Source organism: Strix aluco, chromosome 16 (genome assembly GCF_031877795.1).
Source record: "Strix aluco isolate bStrAlu1 chromosome 16, bStrAlu1.hap1, whole genome shotgun sequence".
Taxonomy (NCBI): domain Eukaryota; kingdom Metazoa; phylum Chordata; class Aves; order Strigiformes; family Strigidae; genus Strix; species Strix aluco.
Window position 1 is genome coordinate 7,836,437 of NC_133946.1, and position 18,404 is coordinate 7,854,840.

The 18,404-nt window shown below is 38.1% G+C and overlaps 1 protein-coding gene across 2 annotated transcripts in view; it reads right to left on the minus strand.

The window, feature by feature from the left end:
- PRMT3 (protein arginine methyltransferase 3) overlaps positions 1 to 18,404 on the minus strand; it is a 64,177-nt gene that overhangs the window by 35,585 nt on the left and 10,188 nt on the right. For both annotated transcript variants that reach the window (XM_074842294.1, XM_074842293.1), the window contains exons 8-10: positions 16,281 to 16,346; positions 10,133 to 10,254; positions 5,376 to 5,475 (exon numbers count right to left, since the gene is read on the minus strand). In XM_074842294.1, the coding sequence (XP_074698395.1) occupies positions 5,376 to 5,475; positions 10,133 to 10,254; positions 16,281 to 16,346 (288 nt within the window). The remainder of the gene's footprint in view (positions 1 to 5,375; positions 5,476 to 10,132; positions 10,255 to 16,280; positions 16,347 to 18,404) is intronic.

Here is an 18,404-nt window from a genome sequence, read left to right on the forward strand (position 1 = left end):
TTATATATCCTTTGTATCTGTATTTTGCGTTTGTAACAGAATTATAAAAGGCTCACAAAACTTTGATGGCTTAATATCCTCCATTATTAAGTTTTCCTCTATTACTCAAATACACTACAGCACTCATTTTAATTCAAAGCTACATAAAAATATTTTATCAATCAATCAAAATGTAAGTATAGGAAGTTCTTTTAACATTAGTGCTTCTGTATTCATCATGATATTCTTCATGGAGAGAAAGCGAAAGCTCTTTAAAAGCATCATGACACAAGAACAACACAGAATTCTAAAGTATACCTCTATGGAGAATACTACCAAAAAATGCTTTGTTTAAAACACAAATTACTTCAGACTAAAAATGCCTCTTCATGTACATCTCCCTTGTCCATTCCTATCAAATACCTTAGTGAAACTTGGTTTTCCTTCATTTATTTTCTACTTATTGGTGAAAGCCATATATATTTCAAGAAGTGGTATTAGCAGCTTTACAACAGCAGGAATTAGCAGAAGTTTTAGTACAGCAGAAAAAACACATAAGGATAGAATTGAGAAGAAATATCTAACTACTTGAATAAGCATTGTGTTCCTCTCCCTGCCTTCTATCAAAGATCCATTTTATTATTCTCTGTAACATACATTAACCTGGTCTGGTACTCCAGATTCAGTAAGGCCCAAAACTGAATATTTAATGAGTTGTAAGGCAGCTATCAAAGAACTGGCCCAGAGAGTGGACTTCTTTTTTAAATCCCTCTCAGTATAAAAAAATATTATATTTTCTTAAACTGAAGTTTCTAACTACAAGGTTTCCACTGGACTAGAGAGTAAAACAAGTTACACGGGGTATGCAAAACAGACTGGACAACGGGTTCTGATTTAAAACAAGAAATGCAATCTTGCATTAACAGAAGACAGAAGTGACACAGCCCACTCAATTTTGTGAAAAATTACTTTTTACTTGACAAAGTCCCCCCAAAACCTGTGGTTCATTTAAATGAGAAGCAGCAGCTACATGTAAACTCATCTGCATGCCTTGCTGCAGCACCATTTCCCTCACGCCAAGTTAGCCTTCACGCTGATCTCTTATGTTCCTTAAAAAAGGAAATAATTCAATACTGACAGAGCAAGTCTACACGTCAAAACCACAGCTTGACTTTGAAATTGTTCACACCCTGTTGTGTCCTTAAATAGGAGTGAGAACACCAAATGGGAAGATGTGAAGAGCAGAAGACTGATACCCATTATTGGTGCTGGCAAAAAAAATAATTTTTTCATGCAAGGAAATAAATTCCTTTATAAAAAACATTTTGCAGTAAAGAAATTAAAGCATTCGGCTACTTAGTATGCTCTTTACACAGCATTATTAAAAACACAAAAAAGAGAAGCTCAATTCTTACATAAAGTTAAAAATTATTACCGTTATAGAAACAGAACACTTGTATTAATGCACCTCCAAATACTAATAGAAACAATAAAGAATATTAAGACTACAGAAGAACTAGTAACTGTTAAAAAGTGCCATCACTGCATATCCATCATAGAAAGGGGAAAGAAGGAAGGAGAGAAAAGATGGTTTCCAGTGTTTCAGACATGCTCACTTCCTAAACCTTTTCCCTAGACGCTGAATACCTCCCATCCACAGCTCAACTTGATAGCACCTCAGAATTATCTAACACACACACAAAAAAAGACAAAAAAAGACATTAGCTCCTCAAGCAATAATACAATTAAGGGACAAGAGTACTGGATTCTATCCTTGGTTTATTTTAAGTCCATCTCTTTCCCAGTTTTACCTTGTGTAAAACTCTATTACATATTCAGTATCATAAAGCACTGCATAAACCAGCAATTTATGAGAACGCACTGTACTCTAACACCGTATTTGAGACTACCATCTCAGACAATTGTCTCTCACAGTAAAACCCCTTACGAACAAGAACTGCACACATTTTTCAAATGAATAAAACTCTCAACCTCTAGCTTTATAGTCTTAGCTAGAGAAAGGAAGTAAAAGCATACCAAAGAGAAAAACATCTACACACAGATGCAGCTGGGTAAGAACATTCCAGAAAAATATTATGTACATTTTGTTTCTTTCTGCTCCCATCCTCTCAGTAAGCAGCCTATGAAGTTTACAATTACACCACCCAAATCCATGTGTGCAATGACACAGTCACCTTTGGATGCTGATAGCAAATTTTTTTCTGCCAAGCATTCAATTTAACCAAAAACTAGCTCCAGTACTTTGCATAGGAGCTCTCATTTCAAACTTATATACTGTGTGAAAAATTACTCTAATTACAGTAAAATACCATTGTTTCTTAAAATGCAGTATCTCTGGGAAGAATACATAAATGTGATCTTGACTGAGAGCAAGCCTACAGTGTATACAACTGGTAAGTACTTTCCCACCACTCCTCAGTCCACCTGCTCTCCCTTGCCCTCCTGGTTCACAGCACACAAGAAGTCCTTGTGTCAGGCTGCATACTTCACCCATGTTTTCCGAAAAGGAATGCATAGCTGTCTTCACCGTGAAAAAGTCTAAACAGATAGCTTCATTTGGCTCTTCAGCAGTTGAAGAGGCCCACAATCTTCAGCAATCTGCCTTCTGGACACCAACATAACAGCTCACAGCTCATCGCAGCTTCCACTCTCCCTCTCAATGGTTTATGTACTGGTTTCAGTGAAACACAATCACACAGATGCCCTGCTTATGGTCTGATTTTAACAGACACACATACATCAGAGGTCACAAACGATGCAGTTAGTCTTTACGTAAAAAGCAAGATCCCTGCTAATTTCTTTCATAGGCTTAAATAAAGCCACTGAAAAGACAGTTGCTCATCATTCAACCTAGAACATAACAAAAACATATCCAGTTGAATTTAAATCTGAAAAGTATTATTTTGGAAGACGGCAAAATACACATTTGAAATATAATCTGGCTCTCTCTCTATAGAAATGTACACACACATATCCTTACCCACTGTGCAATATTTAAGATGCTTCTCCCATTCTTGCATATTTTAAGGCAACAAATTTAAAAATGAAAGAGAAGTAGAAATAGCAAGCAGTTTGTGGTAGTTATAGGTCACTTACACAATTAAGACAATGATCATCAGAAACCATTACGTTGGAGATGCTCATAACGCAATATTGCACCTTTTACAATACGCTGTTCTGGATACCACCTTTCTGAGAAAGCCTGTTCTAGAACTATTCCTGGGGGATGCAGTATTTTTCCTCTTTTGCCTCCATTCTGTCACTTCACACTTATTTTAATTTTCTGATGCTCCAGACAGTTCTAAAAAAGCTTACAGTGTACTGGTCTTAAGCACTGTTCTGTACCAAGCAAAACAAAGCTATGGCTCCACAAGAGGGGTTGGTGTTTACTAGTCTAAAAGCAGTTTGTTTTCTAAACAGAACAGCAACTTTTTATATTTTTGTTACAAAGAAAACACACTGTTCCCATTGGAATTCTCCTGCTAGTCCATAGAGATTCTCTAAAGAGCTGAAAACTGACATACTGAATTCCTTTTTGCTCTCACACTTCTCATTTCCAACGTTTTCAAGCACTACATTTACTTATTAACAGAAGATTTCACAGTGGTCAGTATCATATAAGGAAAGAAAACAAAAAGCAAATTCACACAAGGAAGCCAGACAAAGAGGAATCTTCATTTGCATCTAGGCAACATAATGTTCCTTTCTGGACAGTGCATACACTGGGCAGCTATCAATCTTATTTTCACGGCATTGTCCTCTTTATCTCTGTATTGCAGCAACCTATAAAAATGCTAACATTGCTAAATATTTAGAATACCTAATTAAGGGAAATGCACATGACTTTATAATTATGACATTAAAAGGTAAATTAGCACACAAATGGGAAACATGGAACTTTCAATACTTCATTTCTTACAAGAGCTGCTTTTTGAAATCCTTTACTTCACCTTAGAGGCAGTGATTTACAACAAGACTTCAGCTCTTAAATGCCCAAGTTGCTTTTAAAACCAAATCTTGGGCTCCAGAATGAGAAATGTGATTTTGGGAACATTATTCTTGGTGCACACATTAGGCAACTGATCAGAAGTTTCCCTGAAAGAACTATAATTACATTTCTAGTGAAGTCACTATACTGTCAGAAATCGCCAACCGTAACACATTATTTTTAAACCCTCAGTTTAAGCCAATGGCTTAAACCTTCCTTGAAACTAGTGACCTCAACACTAAATTAAGCTCATGCTTCAAATAATGTTCATTATAGCAGTGGAGGAAAAACTTTTGCAGATTTCCAGCTCACTGAAATACGTACTACCAAAAAAACCCTCAGAAAAGCAAACCAAAAAATATATTTCCACCTTTACCTGGACACTAGTTAGATACATATGGATCGATACTGAACATGTGACCTCTCTCCTGAAGGCCCTTCCATACAGTACAAAAGCCACAGTTTGAAAACAAAACACCAAAACAAGTAACTTATATTCAAAGTTTTCATTATTGATCTTAAGTCTGAAGGGCAAGAGAATTTTTCTTTAACCCAAACTGTGGGAACTAGCATGAAGAAAACCTGTGTTTTCAAGTGCTTTCTGAAGGTCTGCAATATGAGGAGACTGAAGAGTGGAAGTTCACAAAAAGTCACAAGGGCTGCTTCCTACCACATTGGTAAGGAACAGACTTATGCAGTCCCTATGAAGTTCAGCCTGGGACTGGGTCTTGTCACACAGATTTCTTTATTAGGATCAATGGCAGGTAGCAAGCACAACTGTGTAAGTCATCAGCCAGCAGGTGAAAGAAAGGTAACAGGCCAACGGGTGAAATCCAGTGGATTGCAGCAAATGGCTCATTTACACACTGTATACTGCATCTCCTGTTGTCCATCATCTTTAATGTAAGAATAAAATAACTGATTTTAAAAGTACATAATAAGTGCCATGAATAGTAACGCGGTTTTTAAGCTCTACATATATTTGCAGATTTCCCACTGCGTATTTTACACATCAGAATCATCTAGCTGAATAACCAATACAATATTTCTTCATTACTTTCACATGAAAAGAGGTACCCTATTGAGGAATAGAGTACTTATCTAGATTTGCACACTAACTACGTAACAGAAACTTACTGCTGTACCCAAAACAGCTCAGCTGCACTCAGAGAACCTTGACTTGAAAGAGCATGAACAAGAGGGATCAGGAACTGCATCTGAGTACCATCATCCCCTCTCTGACACCGTCAAAGACACTGTTGCAAGCATGATGGATCTTTGGTTAAAAAATAGCATTGCTTAGAAAATAATTTTTCAAGTTAAATAAGACAACAGATTTTTTTTTCCTGAAAATAACTGTCTTGAAAAGAATATTCATGCACCTTACCATCCATTCAGATATAATTACATCCACTTTTTCCAAAGGCAGATCAACTTCTTCGATTCTTCCTTTGACCAATGTAACAATATTTTCAAGTTTGTTTAATCTGCAAGTCACAACATGAATTATATTTCCAATTTATACTGTCAAGAGAGATATACTGATGTCTATATTTTGCATTTCTCCCTCCCCCCGCTAACTTTTTTTTTAAACTCATCAAGAAAGCACTAAAGTGTAATATTCCTCTTCTTGGTTACATTTCAGAGGGAATGCTTCTGAGTAACCAAAAATTGCAGCAGATAGAAGTGCCAGGCAAAGATAGCAGACAGTAGATCTGTATACCTCCCATGTGCTGTGCATGCAAATGTGTAAGCTTTCAGAAACCAGGAAAAGAGAGATGACAACAATTTAAAATGACACTCCTTTTTACTCAGAGTTGCTTGTTCCCTGTTCTCCTTCTCTGACCCCTGTAGCATAAGTCTATAGTGATTAGAGCCTCCTCATCACACCAGGATAGCAATGGAAATTAACTTCCTTACAAAGCTGTTTTGCACAACTTGTTTTTTTTATTTAACAAAACTAGCTGCAAAGTCACTGAGAACAAACATTCCCTCTAGATCAGTATAATAGTTATTCCACACTAAAGGCATCCTCCCCACTGTGATTTCTAGATCAGTATTACAGTTATTCCACAATAAAGGCATCCTCCCCACTGTGATTTTGGCCAAATCATCTGCAATGTTTAGTAACTGCAGTAATCAGGTATTACCTCATAGGCAAGTAAGGGTACAACCATCCTGTGTAAGGAGGAAGGTACTGTGACGTGACTACCATTTTTGAAACAAAAACTGTACAACAGTGGAATTACTAAATACCTAAGTGCTTGAAATTTAGCACTTTTCTTCTTGGCAAAGCATATTAGTCTTTCTTGCACATACCATTATTACAATAGCTGTTCTTATAGAGGGCGGAAAAGTATTCCCACCACAGAAATGTATCTTTCCACTGCAGTTCGTATCTCTGCACCTTCCCTCCCTATCCTGATATCTTACTCTTACATTCTGTCTGGCTTTCAGTGCAGACCAGTAATCACATTAAAAATTCAATCTAAAAGACAATGGGAGAATGATCAGAATGAAGGGAGGGAAAGGAAGGGGTCAAAGGGCTACTTGAACATGTGGGCTGTTGCGAAGATCAATTAAATACTCTACACATGACAGTCTTCTGTTAGAAGAGTAGCAGTTCATCACTAATATCATATTTAATGCTGTAAACAGAAGTAAAAGCAGAAGTTCAAAGTGACAAAATGCTAAACAGCTATCACCACAACAATATTTTAAGAAGGACAAGAAGAGATCTAAGGATCCTAAATGACCACATACAAGGACTTGATTTAAAAGAGAGGAAAAAGACTAATTCATTAGATACTTGTTTGCAATTGTAAGGTATAGAAAACCCAAACAAAACAATGTAGTTTACACATCGTTCCTACAAAAAGGCTGAGATGCTATTTAGGAAGTATACTTCAACTTTCTATTCCAGCATAACTGCGATGAATGACACAAATCAAGTCATTCACTGCACTAGAAATTTTATGGGCAGCTATTTTGAGTAAGAAAAAGAGAAGGCAAGCATTTAATTAAAAATAACTTTACTATGTAACCCTACGAATGAATCATGCTACTTATTCAAGTTTGTGGCCACTTATTCCAGTTTACTTACACACATGGGTTGCACTGTTTCTAGTACTTAGCATGCTAGGAACGAACCTGAATTTTGGGAGGGACTAAAGCTTGAACCTTTTATAGCAGAAGGTATCTATAAACGTGTAGCCTTAGTGATGGTTCACTGTGTACTTCAGGTGGCAATTCTTCACTCTTAACGAGTTTAAGTTTTGATTTGTTGCTTTTCTTAAAGGGCTGCCCTTCTCTTCACAAAGGTAATACGTGTTGGCTGATACTTCTATCCTCCTCTAAGTATAAATAACACATAAAGGGCTTTTTGTGCAGTTGTTGAAAGATATGAACAATCCTAAGTTTGTCATCTAGTACATTGGAAAATAACACACTGGAAACAAAACACTATTTCACATTGTAACCATCCTGAAGATATCAAGGACTCCTGGGAAAAGTTCTCTTTAGAGAACCACTTCTTGTGCCATAAAAACATTTTAGTCAAAGTTGCACCTAATGCTTGGTACTTCCTTAAATAGGCATTTATTTAATAGAATAATTTTACAGCATCCAAGAGTGCAATGTTGCATCTCCAATGTGTGAAGCGCTATCTAACTTAAAAATTCTGTCTAGGCAACCTTATTTCTGTATGACTTAAGCTCGCATAAAAACTGTCACTCACAAATTCCTCAATATCTACCTGGACTTTCTTTTCCACAGTTGCTCTTACAAAAACAATCAAAATGAAAAAAAAACTATACACCTCAGCTATCAAGAGCACACGTTTACAGCTAGGTTTCTCGTACCTCATGTTAGGAAATCCTTTTTATGTCTTCAGATGCCATTGCTTTATTTTTACATATACTCATACTCCCTTAATATCCTCTATAAGTAAATTAGTGAAATGTGGAGTGGATAAATGAACCAGCTTTCCACCCATCTGATATCTAGACCATGAGGTTCAAGAGCTGAGAGAAGGAATATGAAGTCCAACTGACAAACAGTTACCAGAGGTGTCCTTCAGGGTTCAACGATAGTTCTGATACTAATTAACACCTTTATTAGTGACCTAATGGGACAGAATGCACCCTCAACAAGTCAGTGGATAATGCTGAATTAGGGGGGCACAGTTGATATGCTAGAGGGCAAGGCTGCTATTTCAAGGGACCTCAGACTGTAGACATGGGCTGATGGGAACCTCGGAGGTCCAGCAAAGGCAAGGTGAAGACCTGCACCTTGGCTGGAATAACCCTATGAAACCGTAAGGATTGGTTCCTGCTGGTCAGAAATAAGCTCTGCTTGCTGTTCCCCACCCTGCCCCGACAGGGGCCTGGTGAACAAGCTGAGCATATGTCAGCAGTGTGCCCTTGTAGCAAAAGTGGCCGACTGTCTACTGTGTCACAGAGGCAAGAGGGTAGCAGCAGGTCAAGAAAGCGATCTTTCCCCTCAATATGATGCTTGCAAAACTGATCTGGTGTACCGTGTCCAGTTGTGGGCTCCCCAGTACAAGACAGATGCTGACATACTAGAGTGAGTCCAGTGAAGGGGCCACCATGATGATGGGGGGCTAGAGCACATGACATACAGGGAGAAGCTGAGAAATGGGTTTGTTCAGCCTTAGAAGGGATGGTTAGGGCATGAGTTTCTGATGTCTGCCTCTGTCTAGCAGAGGGGTGAAGAGAAGACAGAGCCAAGCTCTTCTCTTGTATCACAGGGACTGGATGACAGGCAACAGACAGAAACTGAAACAATGGAAGTTACAATTTGGTATTTCAAAACTAAGAGCGAAGCTAGTCAGACAAGACACATTTTCCAGAGAAGTTCAGACAGAAGTGGCAATGTTCAGAACTTGACTAGCCGAGGCCTGAGCCACGTGTCAGTGGTAAGCCTGCTCTGACAGAGGAGGACTGGACCAGACGTACTTCCCCACACTGCCCCGGGGTTCCTTCCACCCTGTACTATTCTATGACATCTTTGTAGTCCTCCCGGAGACAACTTTTCTCAGCAACTCTGTAGACTATGTGCATGTGTCTGTGTGCATGCTCTCAAAATGGGTTTAGTTTTGAGTTTTTCTTTTGCTTGGTTGGTTTGCCTTCCCCCCACCAAACTACAGAAAATATTACAGTGCAGTGGTAATCACTTTCCAACTAGCATGAAAACCAGAGGTCAGCAGGTTTTCTAAAGGAACAAAACACAGAGTAATAGACATTTACTATTCTCACAGAGAGTCCCTTAAATACACCAATGTACAGAGAACCTTACTAGAGAAAGGTTTTCCACAAGTTAAAACTAAAATATCATATAATTATAAAACGTATTTGTCAAAGCAAGCCACATTAAATGTCTCCTTTTTATGTGCTAAAATTGTTAAAATTAACTAATGCTTGACAAGCTTTTATTTAAAAACATCACAATTCCAATCTAAAACATATATATATATTTAGATGAATTAAGTTGTTTAATTTCCAACACAAAAAAAATCTATATTTCTATAGTTCTAATTTTTATACTTCTATAAAATACTTTCTATAATTATTTTTCTGTAATATAGAAAATTATAGAAATTGTATCATTATTTAAAATTCCTATATAGAAACAGAAAATGAAACAACTATATACACACATACACTCTTAAACAACTTCTACTGGGTTTATCTAAATCAGAACTGTTTCTTTAACTCAAAGTAGGGCAGCCAGGAAAAGTTTCTCACATCCTCTTGGAACATGTCTCAACTCTTGTGTTTGTTGTCTAAAAATTTACAATTTTATCAGTAGCAACATTTAAAGCTTAAGAATGCAAATGAACTGGGAGCAGTCAGTCGGAACCTCTGCAGCAAAGCAGCACTAGCCCTGTGCTGACATTACAAGGAAGGTCTGGGAAACATCCTGCCTTACCTACAGCCCTGTTTCAAATACCCCTACTGGAACAGGAAACAGCTTTACTGCACATCAAAACCCGCGTTAATTCTTAGGACAAAGAAGGACTTCAATAAAACACATACTGAGTGATGGGTGATCATTAACTAGTACCAGCGTTTTAGTAACCTTTTACCGCAATATTTGCCATACTTCCCTTAGAACTTTTCCTACCTAATGATGTCCATGGCCTGATAGACTATTTCCGATTGGTCAACTCCGATCACTTTCTTCGCACCCGCTTTGGCAGCAAACATGGAGAGTATTCCAGTTCCACAGCCAACATCCAAAACCACCTGAAATGAATAAATGGAGGTAAAAATAGACATCTTCCCTTGCTATGATTTTTCCACACGTCTTTCTAGCTCATCAGTGAGATACCATATTCTAACAGAAGGAACAAATGGTAGCATCAAGTTTTACTATTGCATGCAGAGATATCCATGTCAAATTGCAGTTCCACACCCTCTACTACCTGCTACAGATAGACAATCAAGCAGACCAGGTCCAGCTGCAGATTAACTCAGTCACATGGGAAACAATCACAAGCAACTAAATAGTTACATGAACAGGAGAAACAGGAAATTATAGTCTGAGCAATTTTAATCAGTGAATCACTAACAAATTAATTCAGCACTGGCACTGAAAAAACATATTCTAAGTACAGTTTCTCATTAAGAGTCTATTCAGAAACTTTATTTAGGAATCCTGTGGTAGAAATGGCCACAGTGCCTCACAACACCTATGTCTCAAGATGACTAAATTTCAAAAATGTTAACTGGCACAGCTTTAACACCTGGAAATATTTTCTAACACTATTTATAATCAAAATAGGACCAAAAAAATCCAGGAAGATCGCATGCCCAAGTTTTCATGAAAGAAGAATGAACTTCATCACTACACTTGAAAAAAGTATACTCAACATAGCAACAAGACTCATGCAAATGTTTGGTTTTGACATCTCACATCTTAGCTACTGTAGGAAGATTGAAAAGTTTAAAAACGTGAAGCATCTGAGAAAACAGTATCAAATACATTAATAAGTAGAGTTGAGCTGCCACGAGTGTTGAACTTCATAAAGCAGAGATTTTACCAAGTAGCCTTGTTCAGGCCTCAATATCATAGTAGTGTTTCTTCTAACTGCTGGAAAATTGTCAACAGCTTAAAAACTAACACTTTTAATCTTGGATGTGTTACAGTAGGTTTTTAAGCTGTGTTTCACATTAGATGTTTCACAGAAACATAGAATTGTTGAGATTTAAAGGGACTTCTGGAGATCACTTAGACCAACCCCCTGCTCAAAGCAGGGTCAACTAGAGCAGGTTGCTCAGCACCATGTCCAAACCACTTCTGAGTATCTCCAAGGATAGACTCTACCACCTCCCTTGACCACCCCTGCCACTGTGCAATTGCCCTCACAGTAAAATTGTGTTTCCTTGGCTTCAAAGGCAACTGCCTGGAGTTCAACCTGTGCCCGTCGCTTCCCGGCCTGTCCCTGAGCTCCACTGAAAAAGAGTCTGGCCCCACCTCCTTTACTCCCACCACCACCAGGCATTTATACACACCAATAAGAATCTCCCCTGAGCCTTCTCTTCTCCAGATAACACAACCCCAGCTCTTTCAGCCTCTCCCTGCATCACAAATGCTCCAGTCCCTTCATCAGCTTTGTGGCCTTTCACTGGTCCATGACATCCATCTCACTCTTGCACTGGGGAACCCAGGACCGGGCACAGCGCTCCAGAAGTCATCTCCCTGGGGCACGGCTGTCTGCCTGGAGCTGAGCGCAAGACAAAGTTCACTTCTCTTGACCTGCTGGTGACAGTCACCTTCCTAATGCAGCCCAGGAGGCTGGTCGGCTGCCTTTGCCCCGAGGGTGCGTGTTGTTGGCTCACGGTCAACTTGGTGTTGACCAGGACCCCCAAATTCTTCTCTGCAAAGCTGCTTCCCAGCCAGCAGGCCCCCGCCTCTGCTGATGCCTGGGGCTATTCCTCCATCCCCAGCTGCAGGACTCTGCATTGCCCTTTGATTGTCCCAAGCCCTTTGCCCAGGACCGCCGCTGGCCCATTTCTCCAGCCTATGGAGGCCCTTCTGAACAGCAGCACAACCATGTGCTGTATCAAATTCTGCTCCCAGTTTTGCATCATCTGCAAATTTGCCAAGGGTGCATTCTGTTGCATTGCCCAGAGTATCAGTGGTCTTTACTGTTAGACTTCTACTTAATACAATCAAGCTTTACTAGTAGTGTTAAAAAATTCTAAGCACTAAACTCAAGAACGTTCTGAAATCTGAAAATCAAAAAAAGTTTCCTAAACACTACACTAGGTAGTCACTTGTACCATGCATAGCACTTAGGCCTTACCAGAATCAGAAACTCTAAAGAGAGACTTCCTTTCCCATACAAGAGACCTAAACAAGAGAGTAAGCACAACTTAAACACTTCTAAGATAACAAGAACATTGAGTCAGAATTACTAGTCATAAAAATAATTTATTAGAAGAGAAAATTAACTTATTTCACTGTCTCTCCTTAGCACAGCATCCAGTGTTGTAAAAGCTATTCTCACAGCTTTCATGACATTAAATCTTTTTCCAGAGAAGACATCAAATCACTCAGTAGTCAATCCCACACTAGAGAATTATAATCCCATTTAGAAAATATTTCAAGCCAATAATGCACCCTACTGACAAACTTTCTGGCTTATGAGCTATTGAGCATTCTTGCGTTGGCACAACAAAAACTTTTAAATTTCACCCGACAAATAGCTTCAAAGTAAACACCTGAATGCTCTGCACATTAGGTCTGCTCGCCTTCCCTTGCATACAGTTCTACATGTTCTGATGGTGGATACAAAATAATGTTTCTGAAGCCAGCATGAATAAAAATAGCCATTTATCCTCAGCAGCACAGTGTAACTGAGCGCCTGCTGTGGTGTACTGGGAAGCAATGACTGAAGAGTTGACTGCCACCTGTCTTGCTAGAGCAACTTACAATCTGTAATCAGACTAAAAAACATTAGCACAATGAATTTTTTTACAGCATCTTGTGTAGAGGCTGGCCACGGAAGTTGCGGACAGTTACTTGTTCCACTTACAACTCTTTGCAGCTATGTTCCAATAGGAGTCAATTCCGTAAGTCATTCACAAGCTACATGAGTATGTAATGGCTACAGAAATCCTTAGGCTGAAGTCTTCTGGAGCCAAGAATACAAAGTTAAAATCAATGGTCTTGCAGCTGCTGAAATCTCACGCCCCCTAACATCACCTATTCTAACACTTAACCCAGGGTAGTTAACAAAATTGCTGAGCCATGAAAGCTGGAAGTCAGAGCCAAAAATAAACCTCAGTGAAAGAACGATCTTAATGTACAGTTCCATGAAAGAGAGCAATCACCACAAATTGGGAAAAAATCAAAACAGACACCACTTTGGACAGCTGCCCTGGTCACTTAAAAACCCAGATGGAACTCATCTAGCCTTAGGCAGGGGATGGGGGTGGAGAAAAAGGAACTGAGAGAAAATATACAAGCTGGAACACATCTGAGGAATGGAAAGACAAGCAGAATGATCACCAATTAGCCTCAGGACAAGGGTCTACAGCTAACGCATTCTTGCGGTGATCACATATGGCCTCTCACCAGAGATCTGGAGCAGCTGGACCGGTGATCTGACTATACCATAATATACTGCAGCATCACATCCTTCTCTGTAGTCTAATCAAAACTGATATTCTACTTTCAGTAACAGGAAGAAAAACCTTCAAATTCAGAAAAACCAGAGGTCAGATAATCTGGCCAATTAACTTAATGCCATCATTGAACTTTCAGTAGCAATGATGTTTAAAACCTCATTTTTTTCCCTCCATATGGCATTGATGCCTGCCTCAGACTTCTATTCTACAACAAAAACTAAGCATGGCAGTAGTGCTTTTCTAACCAATTATTTTTCCACCGAAAAATACTCTCACTGTAAAATGGATCACATTTCCTTTTACTGAGTAAGGCCACCTTAACTAGTCCTGTGAGGTAATCTAAGTGGTCCTATTCTCATCTCAAGTACATCTGACAGGCTGAAAATAAAGGCAGCAAGCAGGACTCTTTCAAGTTTCAATAATTTCTCTTAGAAGCTGAGAAAGAACACACAAATTGACAGGTTCTGAATAAAGTATGTTGAGTCAAGTATGCATAATAAACCTAGATATTCTGTTATCATCTGTTACTGTGCAACCACACCTCTTTGGGATACTGCAGATTTGCATCAAAAGCTAGTACAACCAATTAAGCTCCTTGAACAAGCTTCTCCCAACCCACCTTACAGGTGTCCTTTCAGAAGCAACAAAAAGCATCACTGTATTTTCTAGGGAGGAATACCATACAGGAGCTCTAGGAAATAACAGTATCAGACTTTTACTCACTTTATTTAAAAATTGTAATTAAACTTTAAGATTAAATAGCCTATTTCCCCAAGTTGGAGCTTTCACTCATGATTCTGAGAGCATCATACGATACATAAATTAAGCAAGATATCTTAACAGTTCCTTCAGCAGAAGTCTATACCAGATGTTACCTCAAAGCTAGATCTCTGAAAAGAATCCCACAGATTCTCCATAACTGTACCAGTGTACATCAACATTTAGCCAGACATACAAGTTAAGTGGGGCATGTTACCTGGATGGACACTGTTGGGAACGCAAAGCAATTGAGAATCTTTCTTTCCATTCAACTGCTACATGATATGACAAGTTTGGATACACTATGAAGTTGGCGTAATCTTGATCAAAAAAATGCTGTAAAAACAGCAAGTTCAGAAAGCAGTTTGTAGATGTTGCAATAGTAGACAAGCTTTTCTTTAGAACTTGAATGCTTTCATGTGAAGTAAAAACAGAGTAAGCACACATGTTTTGTAGCTGTTTCCTGAGCAAGTGCATCTACAGCTGGGGCTGAAACAACGTCATCTGTAACAGTTCATCTGTGTTTTGTTTCACATGTTGCCAATATGTCCATACAGCAGGAGAAATGCAACCAGTTCTGAAAAATTACTGTTCCACTAGGACACTCAATCCATGTAATTTAAGGTCAGTCTTATCCTGTGAAAACCTGCAGTTATCAATGTTAGAGGCACCTGCGAAACTAAATTTCTCCCATGAAAGTTTTCTGTCCTTAATTGATTTTTCTGCTTTGTTGGATGAGCCGCCCACCTACGCAGTCACCCACATCTTTTAAGTAGCTGGCAGCATGTTGCTTCTACACTTTTGCTTGTTTTCTCATTATAATTAAAGAGCTTAAAAAAGGTTTAGTAGAAACAGGCTTGTGATATGGATTGAAGCAAAAAAAAGGAAGAAAATTTTGTTCCTCATTTTTCTGCTGTAGTTGCTAAAAGAAAACTGAGCTAAGACATACAAAGAGTATGCATCATCTACCTTGAAACACCTCACGCCTAGGACAAAACCATATCGAGCACAGTTTTCAACCGAGGAATTATCAGATTGGTGCAGTTTTATTACTTCCACAACTATTCTGAAGCTTTGTATTATCACTTATTATCAAGGCCTTAATCAAAACCAAAATAAAAATCAACAGTGATTGCCCTCCATAAACCTAGACATCCTGGTTTCACATTAAGAAATATCCATACACATAGCTCAAGAACAGTAAGCACTAAACAGAGGAAAGATAATCCAGAACAGAAGGCTGCACAGCATCACTCAGAACACAACAAACTCAGAAATTGCCAATGGAAACAGAGAAGACAAGAAGGGGATTGTAAATTGGGCAGGGGTCATAACCACAGTAAGATTATAAACAAATGCCAGCACAATCTCTCCTCACTGCAAGTGAAATGCTAGTTCCTGGTTCTTAGACCCTTAAAAATAACCTAGTGTAGAGACTAAACAACACTAATTCAATAAATCAGTTGCACCTGAGTTCTTCCCCAGTTCTAATTCCACAGTGCTTCTAGGATGTGTTTACTATCAAGCACAAACTGAAATTCACTTAATTCTGTTCAAGAGGCCCTCTAAGATAGATACCACTTTATATACTGGACAAGAAAGGCTCAACTTAACCCCACCAACATAATTAATGAACATCCCGACACGGCACACAGAACAGTGACAATAGCTATCAGCACTTCTGTTATCAGCACTTTGCACCCTCCAGCAGTTGAATAGCACTCTACCACCTAATAAAGCCAAAGTACATTAAATCAAATCTTGTCAGTGCAATATTCCATTCCCAAAGCTACAAAGTAGTCAACCTGAAGGATTTCTACCACTTGAGAAAAAATAAAGCACAAAAATTATTGTATTTTCTGAGCTGTTTTACCTACCTTGTCCTTGAAGATATGTGGGTTTTGATAGATGAAGTCACGATAGCCTTCCGTACGCACTTTATCCTATGATTCAAAGGATAAAGAAGCATTCACTTTTTCTACTTAGGTACATCGTATTGTTCAAAAACGTTGAAAAACTTGCTCTTTAACTTTGCCTAACGATGTTATGTGGCTACTGTACTTATAAGGGCTTTGGAATCACGACACTTCCTACACAATATCCTTTCAGAATTTATTGTCTTTGCAGATTAAGCCAGTTGAGCCTCTGGAGGACAAATAAGAAATTAGCTTACAGTTTTCTGACCTGCTGCATTTGATTTTGGATGTTTCAAAGTTCTTAGTATCTCTTCATCACTTTCCAGGAACAGCAGTAATAAGAGTGGCAATACTGCACCAACTTTACATAACAACTTCCTGTACAATGGCAAAAATTTGAGCCACAAGCTCATAAAACATTTTGTATCATTTTATTCTGACACTCCTGTGACGCACGGATTTCTTTAAAAAAAAAAGGTAGATCAGATCAACCCTCTATTACAGAACAAGTTGGAAATTTGCAAACCTGACAAGCTAGTAATTTAAGGTGTACAGCCCATTCTATAAAAGCCCAATGTAATAAACAAACTTAATTGTAATACAACATGACCTAAGAAGCTGGAACATTTTCAAGCATATAACTAAACATTTATAGTATCTTAGTATACGAAAGTAAACAGTATAGCTCAATCTACCAGCAAGATAATCTACTAAAATATTGATTCTCTTAATATGCATCAGCAGGTACATAAATTGACAGCCAAGTATAGGTTTTGGAACTGCTGATGCAGTTCAAGTATCAGAGCAAAGTAAAAGAAAAATTGTAAGCATTTTTTGTCTAGGAAAGACCAGTCTATAAATAATACTGAAGTATAAAATCCAACTGCTAATATTTAAGTTAACATTTTTCTACTATGGAAGGTAACAGTTTTTAGAAACAATACAGAAACTAAAGAAATTTTCCCTAATGAGAAAGAACAAAATCTATTTTATTAGAAAACAAGATCAAAACCAGAGACTGAGAACAAAGGATATGTTCATAAAAATTCTGGAGACAAAATAAATTTTTTTTGAGGCTTGAAAATCCTAAAATCCAGTTTTAAGTTTAGGAGGATTACTACATACACACAGAGCTCAAACAGTTAGGGATGATTTTAGAAAATTGTACATAATTAACATGAATAAAAGAAATTTTGATCCTTTAAAACCATATTGGTTCACTATGATGTTGTATTCAGAGCAACTATTTTTAATACTTTACCTCTATTGCAGTATATAATAGGATTTGCTAAAATGACCAAAAAAGTTTAAAAAAAAAAAAAATCCAACTCCAGCATCAATCGAGAAAGCAGTCAGCTGGAAAGCTTTCAGCCTTACATCCTGCCCAGTCCCTTTGCCTCAGCACTGCCCCAACTTAATCAATATAATTCTAGCTGCTGTCTCTACTATATGCACTGCTGCTTGAGTGAGCCATGGTCATTCACTTCAGGTCTCTCTATTCATCAATTCCATTCTCTCACTTGCTCTTTCAGTGCAATGCTTTTTTTGTTTTTAAATAAAATGGCCAAGACATTTATTAAGACGATAGTCAAGAAATTATTGAGGAAAAAATAAAGGGAAACACTAGCCATTTGGTAAAGTCACAATACTCTTCCCCCATCTCTGAAGTATCTGCAGCAAAAAAACCCAAATTGAAACTTCATCCTACCACTACCAGGTGTAAGAAAAAAAAAGGTTTCAAAACTGAACAGTGTCAGAAAAAGACTTAAAATTCAGACAGCAAGGCTCCTTTCTTAAAAATTTCCATGTAGCAAGTCACTATATTTATATAAGGTAGACATAAAAAATAAAAATCAAAGTGAATACCTAGCACCTAGGAAAAAATTCAATGCGCACATGATAAAAAGCAACTGTTTTCCTATATTTAGGAAAGTCTTCTTAAAAGTATTCTGACAAACATTCCCTGAAACCAATAAAATACCAATCTCCTTGTGCAGAGATGCCTAATTATTATAAACTTTATTAGCGAAGAGAAAGGATTCCTCATCCTATAGCCTCTGTCATCTCAAACGACACCTTTACACA